Genomic DNA, 14113 nt, shown 5'->3' with positions numbered 1-14113 from the left:
TCTATAGGGTGTTTAAGTCTTCGTAGGTGGAGCGAATGATTTGTACGTCATTTTCTTTTGTTGCAAATAATTAAGTAGTTTTATCCAATCGGTGTGGTTGTCATTAGGGGATGGCTAGTTGAACTCAGCTGAACTCAGTTGAACTCGGTGATGGGGTCATGAGGCCATGCTCTCCACTGAGGCGACAGGGCTTAATGCCTTTCAGCTACTCTACCAAACTTGGATTGCTCATTAGTGGGTGTGAGAAGATTCAGCACATAGACGGCCATCTGAAATTGTGTGCGCCGTAGCAATCTCACTTTGTTTATAGATGTAGATATATGCAATGTGAAGCAATATGAAGGTACAGTACTGCATAAATCTAGCCAGATGCCACCCAATAATAGCAACGGCCTCCCAAAGGCCTCCTGGTCATTGACTTTGTTTCTCACCCCAGTCTGTCTTCTCGTCTCTCCCTCCCAGCTGATCTACATGATGGCCACCACGTATAACTATGCTGTTCTCAAGTTTATGAGCCACGGCAACCGCCGCTCCACAAAGTTCTCAGAGTCATATTAGCGAGCGAGAGAGTGAGAGAAATGGTAGAAAGCGAGAGAGCAAAAAAAAAGAAAGACGGTGAAAGGAAGAAAGAAAGATGGAGAGAAAGAAAGACCGATGGTGGGGAGGAGAGTATGTACTGTAGCATATAGAGAAACGTACACTACTGTTAACATAATACAGATAGATCTATGTGCCTGTGCGTCCAAGCCTATTGCCACACACGCCTTTTGAACCACACTGAGGGGACTAGTGAGTGCATGATTAGCCAACATGGCTGAGGTCCCTCACAATCTCTCTCCAGACAGGATATGTACCTAGAAGTACTGATCCAGTACAGTACCATGTGGGACCACCAGTCAAGGCTATGGTGAGGTTGACCAGTTCATTCAAGTAGAGCAGGCACATAGCATTGAGGATGGATGGATCCATACAAAGGGACGGCGCCAGTGTAAGAACAAGGGAATATTTGTGTTGCTGTATCTATCTTCAGATTACTGTAATATTCTGTAGTTATTCTAAATCGAAGGATATAGTTCTTTTCAACGACACTTTAATATCTTTCCCCCAAGTGCCAACTGTCTAGCTTGAAGTTAGTCTTTTTTAGCCTGTTTAGGCTAGTGTCTCTTTGTGATATTTGTTATGAAAGAATAAACATAAAATGTTAAGAAAAACCAAGACCATTGTCCTCTCTTTTTAGGATAGTGGCTGTTTGGAGAAAATTAATCCCCACTGTAATTTACTAATACTAACCTAGCCAACCTAACCAAAAGAATACTGACATTGTACAGTAGCAATGCTAATGTATCTCGTTTGACATCTGGTAGACTGGTCAACACTCATGTAGCTTCTACTCATGTAGCTTGCTTTGGCTAACTAACCCTCTCACTGGCCACCACCCCTATGCACTTTCCTTTCCCTCCCTCCCTCCCTCTTTCTGTTCTCCCTTCCTCCTCTCTGCCCCCCCCCCTCCCCTCTCTCTCCACAGATCCACTATCTGATGATCCTGTCGGCGAACTGGGCCTACCTGAGGAGCTCCTGCAACCAGAACGAGTACCAGGACATCAAGACAAAGGACGACGACGCGGAGGAGGGTGGCTCCAAGGAGGGTCTCAACTCCTCTTACTCATAAGAACCGGCCAACCACCCCACCTCACACACTTCCTCACACCTAACCTCCAACCCCCTTCTGGGTAAAACCAACACCTGGGTCTCCTTCACTATGGGCGGTGTTCTGACTTGAGATATGTGCGCTCAACTCAAATTGTCACACTTTGGCTACATTTACACAGGGAGCCCAATTCTGATTTATTTCCCCACTAATTGGTCTTTTGACCAATCATATCTTTTCACATCAATTATTTTTCAGAGCTTATCTGATTGGTTAGAAGACCAATTAGTGAAGAAAATATCAGAATTGGACTGCCTGTGTATATGAAATGCAGCCCATGTCTTCCATTGACATCAATGGAAAATTTAAGGGAAAGTCTGAGTTGCGCACACTTTTCTCACCTCTGAATCAGGTTCTTTGTCCAAATAGGAGCAAACGTTTTCAAACGGAACAGGTATATGAGAAGTTCCTAAGTGGTACCTCTTCCTGTTTGCGAACGTTTGCTCTCGATTGGACCATTATTGAGTGCAACCCTGCTGTCATAGCCTAACTGCTCTGAGCCAATCACAGCACAGCACTAACACAGCTCCTAATAACCGCCTAACAACAAGGTCACTATCCGCACAACTCCTGAGGAAGCGTGCCACAAAATGTCCAGTTTTTTGGTGTTTTATATATATATGAATATATTGTGCGAATGTGTATGTATGAATGTTTTTTTTTTATATACTACAAAGTATGACAGGTTTACTATTATTATATTTATCTGGTCTTCTCTTATCTCTGGTATTTTTCTCCTTTGGTTATCTTATCGCAACCCTGTTTTACCTGATTTAGTTTTTTGCTTTTTTTTAAATGGAAATGCTTGATACGTTGCACTATTTAAAAATAGAAAAGAGTAAAGTAGAATTAAAAAAGAAACATAAATACATTACATACACAGCATCTCAGGGTGCCACTCTTAGAAAATATTCCTACTATTACGTTAACTTTCCCATTTCTTTATTGACATCCAGCTACTTCTGTTGAGTAATTCTTCATTTTGGCCTGAGGAGAAAAACGTGTGCTGTACTCTAACTGAATTGGACACATGCACTAATGTGACTGTTGGCCCAAAGCAGCAGTTCTGTCAGCAGCTGTCTGCAGTGCTAACGCATTGCTTTGACCTTCAGGTGAACCTCTGGCCTGGTCCCAGATCTGTTTGTGCTGTCTTGCCAACTCCTATGGTCACTGTCGTGTTATTATGACCATAGGAATTGGCAAGATGGCACAGACTGATCTGGGACCAGGCTAGTGAACCTCCACCTAGCCCTCTGCATGGCAGGTTTTCTCTGGAAACAGCCTTGCTTCTAAACCCACAGGACAAACCAACACTCAAGGTCAGAATGCCTTGTTCTGTTTGTAAGTGATACATTATACATACCTCAGGTACTTAACCTAAATAAAAACTCCACTAGCCTGGTCCCAGATCTGTTTGTGCTGTATAGCTCCTATGTTTGGCATGATAACGACCATAGGAGTTGACAAGACAGCACAAATAGATCTGGGACCAGGCTAACACTTTACTGATTAAGCACACGCTTGTTACAAGGCAAGGCCACAGCTGAAGTGAACTTAGCAAAAGTCCCAATGTTTGTTCATTGTACACAACTGTGAAGGGAATCATACATTCACTTTCCTCAAGACAAGTCCACCCTTAAAGGGGTGAAGTTCACCTGTAAATATATGGACCGCCCCAAAGGAAGTTCTATTGACTGACATCTCCTGAATGTGGAGAGCACGGTCAATGTTTTACCATGCTATTTTACCTTTTGATTACCAATATGTAAATGTTTCCTTTTCAAGTATATGTTTAGCATCCAATTACTAGTTCTGCATTAAATATAATAGTAATGTGACATCTTTTAAAACGGTATGTTGTGAGAAGGAAGCAAATACAGAGTCATGATGGCGGTGGTGCTTGTATTGTGTACATTTTGAAATGTGGAGAAAAAAAATGTACTAAGTGGTTTTCAATGTTTTTATCAGTTTTAGGCTGCTGAATCTTTCCCTGTGCTAAAGTAATGAAGAACTTGTCTCTGACATTATTTGTGATTATTTTACTATGGCAAGCCAAATGTAAGTGACACATCTCATATTTTTAGGCCTGTTATATGAACAGATACCATTTGGATGTTTACAATATAACAAGTCAGGAATGTTCATATTTTTTCAGATATCATTTGATTATCACAACCAATTCTATAATAATGATCACTGAGTAGTTCAAGCGCTCCGGACTATAAGGTTCTATCTGCATTTTAGTCTAAATTGAGTTAGTGACATAGCCTTGTTCTGTTCAATGTTCTCTACCTACATACAGTATACTCTAAATACCCCAATTCATGTTAAGTTCAAAAGAATTCAAGGTAAAATGGCTGACACCGTTCAAAACAACTAGGGCTCGAAACTGTGAAGGCATTTATCTCAGAATCATCTTTTTGCAGATAGAACCTTACAGTCCCAAAGCTCTCGAGTTATCTTCCTCGCAGCAGTGAAACGATGATTCTTTTAACTTTCATATGAAAAGGCATGTCGGTATTGTCCACGTGTGCAAACGTCTAAATACTGAAAAAAGGACTATATTCCCATGTGTGTTATGTTTGATATAATACAGTGTGCTTTGCCACCTGGTTGATGTAGGCAAGCGCATGTTCCGGTTCATATAAGATGCGTGTCAGTCAGGGTGTGTTGTCGTTTCCTCGTTATTGCATGAAGGCGACATGACTGTGTCTTTGCAGTTTTTCAGGTGATGTGTAGTCAATTGTACTGACAACTATGGTAGGCAGTGTTTGCCCCCACTCAACTCTCTTTTTTAAAAAGATATCCATTGTACCTTTGATGACATTGTAGTCCCTGTAGTTTCATTATTGTTTTTCTTTTTAAAGTTTCAAATAGTTATGACTCCTGTATGGTGATGATTTTTGTAACCTTCTCTAGTAAAACCGATATTTTTTATTATCGCGAAAGAGCTGCTATCTGTCTCTTTCTTACAAGTTTGGACTTCCTGTTATTAAACACACATGCAATGAGATGAATGACAAATGCGCTTTGAACAGTTCAGTTGTCAAACATTGTAGAATGTTGCAGATAGAAATGCCATTTATATAGCTGATGTGATTCCTTATTCTATGTATCAGAGAGGCGTGTTTGTTCTACATAGAAATAGGCTATCTGAACGTTCCAAAATGTTGAGTCCTGCTGAAAGCGCCCCCAGCGCTCACCCTCAACCACAGTGATGGGACAACCTTGGGGTGTTGCCTTTGTAGAGGTTTGTGAGATGCTGAGTCCACCTGGTGGGAAAATGTAGCATTGTTCATTTCCTAAAATGGTAGTCCAAAACCATTGATTTAAGACCAAGGAAAGCTCCGGGGTGAAGTTTTCCCCTAGGTACAAATCTAGGATCCACTCCCCCTCCCCAATCGTAAGCTTAACCATTAGTGGGGGAAATACAAAACTGATTCAAGATCACCGCCTAGGGGCAACTTCACCCTGCACCCCAAGGAGGATGTCCGCACAAATTAGGATAGCAGTGTATTTGGCCTACAGTTGACCGACATTAGTGGTCAGTGGAAGACCAAAACGCACTCCACAGATGGAGCACATTACTCCAACATAGGTTTAAAATGGCCAACTTTATTTCAACACACAAAAACATACATTTTAAGACCGTATTGATAGTGTTTCAGGGTGGTTCATGTTTTAATGCAAGACATTAATATACAGGAACATTTTCTTTCTTGAGTGGATGGTCAATTATTTTTAGACTGCAAATTGACCACAAGAAGCCCAAAGATCAAATATGACTAAAACAATAATTTCAAACCTTGCTTAAATTTGTATACGATCACATGTATCTTTCTATAATGCGTGGGAATACTTTGGAACAGATTTCCAAATAAAAAAAATCACACACTTGCCAGTGTTTTTACAGTCTTATGTCCAACAATTTTTTTATATATATATATATATATATATATATATTAGTACCAGTCAAAAGTTTGGACACACCTACTCATTCAAAGGTTTTTCTTTATTTAAAAAATGTTCTACATTGTAGAATAATAGTGAAGACATCAAAACTATGAAATAACAGATGGAATCATGTAGTAACCAAAAAAGTGTTAAACAAATCAGAATATATTTAATATGTCAGATTCTTCAAAGTAGCCACCCTTTGCCTTGACAGCTTTGCACACTCTTGGCATTCTCTCAACCAGCTTCATGAGGTAGTCACCTGGGATGCATTTCAATGAACAGGTGTGGCTTGTTAAGTTAATTTGTGGAATTTATTTCCTTCTTAATATGTTTGAGCCAATCAGTTGTGTTGTGACAAGGTAGAGGTGGGTATACATAAGATATCCTATTTGGTAAAAGACCAAGTCCATATTGTGGAAAGAACAGCTCAAATAAGCAAAGAGAAATTACAGTACATCATTACTTTAAGACATGAAGGTTAGTCAATCCGTAAAATTTCAAGAACTTTTAAAGTTTCTGCAAGTGCAGTCGCAAAAACCATCAAGCGCTATGATGAAACTGGCTTTCATGAGGACCGCCACAGGAAAGGAAGACTCAGAGTTACCTCTGCTTCAGAGGATAAGTTCATTAGAGTTACCAGCCTCAGAAATTGCAGCGCAAATAAATGTTTCACAGAGTTCAAATAATAGACATCTCAACATCAGCTGTTCAGAGGAGACTGTGTTAATCAAGCCTTCATGGTCAAACTGCTGTAAAGAAACCACTACTAAAGGACAATAAGAGACTTGCATGGGCCAAGAAACACGAGCAATGGACATTAGACCGGTGGAAATATGTCTGATGAGTCCAAATTTTAGATTTTTGGTTCCAACCACCGTGTCTTCGTGAAACGTAGAGAAGGTGAACGAATGATGTCCACATGTGTGGTTCCCACCGTGAAGCATGGAGGAGGTGTGATGGTGCTTAGCTGGTGACACTGTGATTTATTTAGAATTCAAGGCACACTTAACCAGCATGGCTACCACAGCATTCTGCACCGATACACCATTCCATCTGGTTGTGCTTAGTGGGACAATCATTTGTTTTTCAACAGGACAATGACCCAACACACTTCCAGGCTGTGTAAAGGGCTACTTGACCAAGAAGGAGAGTGATGGAGTGCTGCATCAGATGACCTGGCTTCCACAGTCACCCAACCTCAACCCAATTGAGACGGAGGAAAAGCAGTCAACAAGTTCTCAGCGTATGTGGGAACTCCTTCAAGACTGTTGGAAAAGCATTCCAGGTGAAGGTGGTTGAGAGAATGCCAAGAGTGTCCAAAGTTGTTATCCAGGCAAAGGGTGGCTACTTTGAAGAATGTAAAATCTACACTTTTTTGGTTACTACATGATTCCATATGTGTTATTTCATAGTTTAGATGTCTTCACTATTATTCTACAATGTAGAAAATAGTAAAAAATAAAGAAAAACCCTTGAATGAGTAGGTGTGTCCAAACGTTTGACTGGTACTGTATATGCTCATAAAACTTGGTGTGCCGCATGCTGCCAGTTGGGGAACCCTGCTGTAGAAATTACTGGTTCGCATTTGAATACTGGTGACATCACTGTCTTTTGTCAAATTACCAACTATATATATACATATTATTTTTTTTACATAAAAACAAACCACAATTGGCCTACAGTTTTTAGTGTCATGTTTGGTCTTGTTTTACAGCAAAATGTAGAAACAGCTGGTATGTATTTACGACTGGTTTCCTTGGGGCTACAGTACACAGAACTCATGTTAGCACAAGTCAGCTAATAGCCTACTTATCACAAACTGTGGCGCAATGGCCCTGGGTTTGCTGCTCCATTCCTAAATGGCTAGTCCAGTTCCAGGCAATCTAACATTAAAAAGCCATTCATTTCCAAACTCTCCGAGAACAGTTAGGCTAGCTAATGCACTTATATCCTGAGGCTTCGGGTGCACTAGTTTGCATAGTGAGTGACTGTAAATAAATGAAAATAAATTCAAGCTAAATGTTTTTGTAGCTAAAAAAAACAATCTACAAGCTTCAGTGAGCTGACATTCCTATCGAACACACATTGACATGGCTATAAAAAAGGCTTTTGACGGTTGATCTGGAAATGGGATGAGATTAAACATGTTAAAGCTCTTACGGTCATTATGAATGCTGGACACACTTATGGATGTTGATGGGAGTCCATTCAACATTGGTCTGCACTATAGAGTACGTGATCCAGCCAATGAACGGCTTCGAATTCACATAGCCAAAATTTGCATGGCTGGGTTGAGTGGGTTTAAACTCAGCCCATGAAGTGAGAATAATCAGAGAAATGGGTTTGACTGGAATCTTCTTTCCATTTGTACTATGATGTAGACTGGACAGAACCATCTGGTTTTACCCCAACACATACTGTCGTTCAGTTAGCCTGTGTACTGACTACCACCACTAACATTACTACAAAATACGATTTAACAACCAACAATATTAATTTGGCACATTCAGCCCATTTAATAGATGGGATGACAATGTAATATTTCCCATGTGACTCAATTAGTATAGCATGGCGCTTGCAACGGCAGGGTTGTGGGTTCGTTTCCCACAGGGGACCAGTATGAAAAAGTACATAAAATGTACAGCACTCACTACTGTTAGTTGCTCTGGATAAGAGCGTCTGCTATGACTAAAATGTAAATATTTAGTCATTACTGTATGCGTCTTTCAGCACAGTAGTAGTGCAACTCTTGGCAGGAGGAATGCACAACAAAGTAATCTCTTGATCGTAGTGGTCACTGATAACACACACACACTCTCGCCAGCACAAAGGAATGCCAAAAGCAGGCCCAACTATGTGCACTCCTGTGTATGATGAAACTTATATAGCCTTTGTGGGTCCGTGTGTATGAACAGGCTGTGTCCGCGTGCACATGCAGTCGTGTAAACCAAGGGAGGAGCACAGAGCAGAACGAATGCATTAACCACAGCTAAAAAGGAGAATTGGAACCAGGTGGCCGTTGGTATCATCAGTACTCACAAGTTACAGCCAAGTTGGCCAGAATTGGGCAGCAGAAGTTCAAATTAGCTCCTGCTGTCTTTTTAAAAAGGCCCAGTGCAGTCAAAATTCATATTGTATAACAGCTGATTAAACAAACACTGTAAAAACTAAAAAAATTGGATCAGTTTATTTCCTGATAGTTGGTGGTTGAAAATACAATCTACACAGAACATTATAAATCAGCAGGTTTGCATGGGCTGGATTTTCAGCTTTCCATGGCGACATCACTATGCGGTTGATTGGTTAATAGACCAATAACAAAGACAGTTCCAAACCTCTCTTCCAATAACAGTTAGTTTTCCCAGTCTTAGCCATATTCTTGCTTGAGAAATAGTTTTCGCTAAAAAGCTATTTTTGCCCAGCTGCATTGAGCCTTTAAGAGTCAAATAAAGGTAATCAACCCTACATCTCCTCAGCAGCAAGAGGCGCCAGAGCGCGGCTTCCTGTGCAGGTCCACTGTGTCCGTGGGGATGAGGTGCTCCCCCCTTTCCTCCTGCGCCAGCACCCTCCTCACCGCCTCCTCAAACGCCGCCGCCACGTTGGTCGAGTCCTTGGCGCTCGTCTCAAAGTACGGATGGCCGCCGTTCTCGCGGCACCACTGGCGGGCGTCCTCGCCCGAAACCTGCCTCTCTGGCACATCCAACTTATTACCCAGGATCACGAACGGGAACTTCTCGGGTTCCTTGACATCAGCGTAGTAGGCAAACTCCTTCTTCCAGTTGTTGAGATTGTGGAAGCTCTGGTTGTCATCCATGCTGAAGGTTAGGAGACAACAGTCGGAACCACGGTAGAAAGGTGTCCGGAGCGAGCGGAAGCGCTCCTGGCCCGCCGTGTCCCAGATTTGGAGCGTCACGGTGCGCCCGTCCACCTCCAGCTCCTTGTTTAGGAACTCCACGCCAATGGTGTGGAAGAGATGCGTGTCAAACTTGTTGGTGACGTAGCGGTTCATGAGGGAGGACTTGCCCACGCCGCCGTCCCCCAGGAGGATCACCTTGAGCAGGGATGACTTGGCTGTCATGGCTGGGCTTGGGCCTGGGCTGAAGGGTTGGTGGAGTAGCTGGCTGGGGGAGATGGTCTGGGAAGCGCTGCTGCTACCTGACAAATAGATGACATAGTCATTCAGTTTAATCAATCAACTGATTGATTGCTCTGTTAACCGTCTGAGAAAAGAAAATAAGATTAAGAAACACAGATTAACAATATGAACGCAGTACCTCATCTGTAGTCAGCTAAAGTCAAATCAGTCACAATGCTATACAGTCTAGTAGTTGATATCCAATGAAGACGTAACATTTTCCTGCCCGACATTAACTGTTGTAGGAGTTGTAATATTCTCAGCATGTGTCACATGGACAATGATCAGATGAGCATCTCTTAGAGGATCACATGAGCAAAGCTGTTGCCACAGGCCACACACACCACAAGACCGTTGTATATGCATAAAGCTCGGCTTCAGAGCAGACACGATGCATTAAATACGTGGGGTGAGTTTGGTCGACTGTACAGTGGACAACGATAGGCCTAAAACTTAGTTTAGCCTACCACAATACAGTAGTACCGTAGAGTATGGAATGCATTGTGTAAGGACACAAGAAGAGGCAGTTACAGTAATACATTCTTAAATCGTTGGAACACATGCCATTTCTTACCGTTACGCATCAGGGCAAACCATAGCCTAATTCAGCACCTGTTAGATAAAACAGAGGGAGGGATGTTAGACTAATACCATGACGATGATGAACTACGTGACCATATCAAAGGATTCCACGACGTGCATTTAATGAGGCCTTTAAGTTCCTGAAATTAGAATGAACGTCGTTCATTTCAACCCTATTAGTCTAATGGATGTCTGATATGTGTATTACAATTCCAGGTTGTTGTAGGCCTCGGTTATTAATCCAGTAGCACACGAACACACTGACGGGTTCAATGTTTCTGCCATTAAGCAATGACCGACGTTGCACGCTGCTGAGAAAGTAAAGATGAATGTTTTCCTTAAACAAACAAAGACCCAAATTAGTCCAAGAGACCAGGTGGGTCAACCCACTTGCAATTCTATTAATTATATTTCAAAATAATAATGATAAGAAACAGAAAATCCGATCCCTAACATCCCTGTGAGACCTGTTTGAGCCTTCTTCCAGTGACAGTTTTAAACAGGGCGCCAACTGTTATCTGGTTGGTGATGAATGGGGTGACAATGAATATGACTTTATCACCCCCTCAATGCCTCTCCATCACATAAATCCATCAATGTCTTGTCTCGGATTGAGGTAGTGTTCAGCAGCCTCCTCAAATACTGTGACAACACCGTGTCACTAAATTGAAATGACTTGCACCACTGACCTCTAGTCAATGAAGTTAACTACTTCAGAAATCTTCTCTAGCCCTCTCTCCATAATGATATAATAACATCCAAAAGGGTAGTGAAATGGGCTAATCAGCCCAAGTAGGTCAGTCCTGTTAGTCAAATTGGTTGAAGACTTTGCCTATTGTTAGCCGCCTCAGCCAACTACATTGAATTTAATGACTGAGAGAGGACACTGACTGACTGCACCTTTGTTATGCTGCCTTTCTGCAGCTTTGGTACACACACACACACACACACACACACACACACACACACACACACACACACACACACACACACACACACACACACACACACACACACACACACACACACACACACACACTTTAAAGAGGAAGTAGGCCAAATGTTCAGTTATATATTTTTTCTATACTGTTTGAGCATTATCAGCATGGTAATCAATGGTATTTTTTTTCTTTTTAACTATGGTAAATGGTAATGCTCTATCTATTCAACAGAGAGCCCTCCTAAAATATCCTACCATTGATTTGTAGAACAAGACAATCTGGTCTTATCCCCAGCATTACATCCATCACTAGCCAACAGAGAATTTGGTTGGATAGGACATGCGCAGAAGCTTGGAATCTTTGTTTGATGACACACTTGGATAAAAGTGAACACATATCCATCGTGAACATTATCTGAAAAGGGACGTAGGCTATAGCTATAGGCTATTTGAAACAAACTTACTTTGGTAGTACTGTAGGCTGATTAGCAGGTAAACAACAAGACTGTCGTATGGAATAAGTATAGCGGACTCCCATGGCCTAAATACCAAACAAACACTAGGAATAAAGACTGCTAGTGAATATACGGTAAATCACTTGCCGCGTTCAAAACAACTGTGAACTCGGACATCAATACAACTGGGGAAAAACGAGCTCTGGCTGGGAAATATCGTTTTGAACTGTCATCCAACTCGAAATTATAATTCGGAAACTTGGGCATCTTTCTTAGAGCTCCGACTTTCCGACCTGAAGATCACTGACTCATGGTGACTTCGTTTTTTTTTCTTCCAGTTCCCAGTTGTCTCGAAATTACCAAATGCTCGCTTGCCATGAACCACGTAGTCTGTGAAATCATGCGCGTGTTTAAACATCAGCTGGCTTCATGTAGCTGGCTAGGCTAATTGGTAAAACATATATAGTTAACATTAAATGTGAAAGCCTGAAATATCTAGCTACGAACAGTATGAATTTGTTACAACTGTACCTTGCTGTTTATAATGTACTTCGGCGGTGCCATACCACTCCATCCCTTTGCGAAATCCTCACGAGCGGTTTCCCGGTGACATGGCGCTACTGACGCTCATATGACCGATCGTTTGTCACGCCTACTGTGGGCAAAATGGATAAAGGAAGCTGTTAATGTGTGTGTAATTGTGCTTTTACTACTGAAAAAGTATATAAAAGTAGAGCAGGAAATTGACATTCTAAACACTGATGCGTCATGGCTTTTGAATGTGGCCATGGCAAATGCCCATACAAAACATCTCTGGCAATATTGTGATGACGTCACTGTAATATTCTATACAATGGGCGCGTTACTCTGCCCAGGAGTTGCTTACACATGTCAGATCTTACAACGCAATGGATAGGTTTTTTAAGGATCAGCTAATTACATCACATGTTATAGCAAGCTGTTAGTCAATGACACAGTCAATCACTCAAACACTGCACTTTGTCAGGGATAGCCAAGCCCCATTGTGACAAGATTATGGTTTCCACTAGATAGCACAACCACAAAGTCAAAATTGGCTACAAAAGTCAAAATGCAGGTTAGGGTTCGGCATAACGTTAGCGGTGTAGTTAAGGTTAGGTTTAAAATCAGATTTTAAGAAGATAAATTGTATTATGGGGTAAATTGAGCCCCGGGAGAGGGTAAATTAAGCCGCCTACAAATGTCTGCACTGAATGAAATATTACCACTACCTTTTTAAAACCATGTCTACACAAATTCACATTGCAGGCTTAACACCTAACAAACAATTTGATGTGTTTTTTACACTTTTAACATAACAACAGGGCCTGGTCTATCTCATATCCCAGCGATAATGCCTTGCATTATGCCTGGGAAGAAAACACTTCAATTTGCTCAACTTGCCATTGGCTCAACCATTGGCTCAACTTACCCCAAGGCAAACATTTGACTATTTTAGCCCACACAGCTTCAAGGATGCAATTCCATGCTAGGTTTAGGACCTCATATTGACCCCAACTGATGTATAGAACAATCTTAAAATGATCTACTTTGGTTTAGATATGAGCATCATGAAACCTCTAACACAAAGTCATATGACTTGGTGAAAATCAGTTTCTTGCACATAACTTGCTGACCACATTTTTTCATGTGGTTTCTTCCTTAACAGACTCCATGAAATGATGACCTCGCCCTAAATATTTGGTAAAAATATACATTTTGTGTATGGTTTCCCTAGAAACAAGGGTGGCTCAACTTACCCCTTTGGCTCAAACTTATCCCACTCTCCCCTACATTGTATTCTGCTGTACCTCAATGTACAGTATCAGCAATAGTGGGCTCTTTGAAAAATAGGAGAATGTGGACTTTCCACTTGATAATGTTTATCTATTGAAATATTATCAGTGTGGGGATGGGCAGAAAAGCCTGCACAAACAATGTATTAAACAGTGTGAATGTGAATGATTGTGAAGGTATGTATGTTTGTAAGTACCACCATATACAGTACACACATACTGTCTGAGCATGTGTGTGTGTCTCAAAGAAAGAAAGTTATCAGACAATGATTGAAAAGTTAAAGGCTATAAATATGGAGACTATCAATAAGATAGGGATATGCATGGACTTTGGAAAAGCCACTACTTGAAAATACACATGACATACTGAAACACAAACTTAATGAAATTGATAAAACATAATATCTCCAATGACTCTGATACATATGTCTCTGTAATGCGTACAGACACATTATAAAAAAACTGATGAGAACAAATCATATACTATAATCTTACATTTCCTGCTGTTCAATGGCCATTTCA

The 14113-nt window shown here is 41.2% G+C and overlaps 2 protein-coding genes across 5 annotated transcripts in view; one reads left to right on the top strand and one right to left on the bottom strand.

The window, feature by feature from the left end:
• Positions 1-4656, top strand: part of LOC129859664 (neuronal membrane glycoprotein M6-b-like) — a 31351-nt gene extending 26695 nt beyond the window's left edge. For 2 of the 3 annotated variants that reach the window (XM_055929718.1, XM_055929716.1), the window contains exon 7: positions 1526-4656. In XM_055929718.1, the coding sequence (XP_055785693.1) occupies positions 1526-1669 (144 nt within the window). In that variant the 3' untranslated portion in view covers positions 1670-4656. Of the gene's footprint in view, positions 1-462; positions 1216-1525 lie in introns of those variants that run through there. The other variant, XM_055929717.1, reaches the window with a different exon arrangement.
• Positions 4657-5303: 647 nt separating this feature from the next.
• On the bottom strand, positions 5304-12555 carry LOC129859667 (ras-related protein Rab-9A-like). Of its 2 annotated transcripts, none has more exons than XM_055929721.1 (3): positions 12309-12555; positions 10375-10412; positions 5304-9820 (listed from the first exon to the last, which is right to left on the bottom strand). In XM_055929721.1, exons 2-3 carry the CDS (start codon positions 10382-10384, stop codon positions 9138-9140), a joined length of 693 nt encoding a protein of 230 aa, XP_055785696.1. In that variant the 5' UTR covers positions 10385-10412; positions 12309-12555; the 3' UTR covers positions 5304-9137. The 2 variants fall into 2 exon arrangements, with proteins under 2 accessions (XP_055785696.1, XP_055785697.1); XM_055929722.1 differs by having other exon boundaries at positions 5304-9816.
• Positions 12556-14113: the final 1558 nt, after the last annotated feature.

This window comes from Salvelinus fontinalis, chromosome 7 (genome assembly GCF_029448725.1).
Source record: "Salvelinus fontinalis isolate EN_2023a chromosome 7, ASM2944872v1, whole genome shotgun sequence".
Taxonomy (NCBI): domain Eukaryota; kingdom Metazoa; phylum Chordata; class Actinopteri; order Salmoniformes; family Salmonidae; genus Salvelinus; species Salvelinus fontinalis.
Note: the sequence above shows the minus strand (reverse complement) of the source record. Positions and strands in the feature narration are given on the sequence as shown.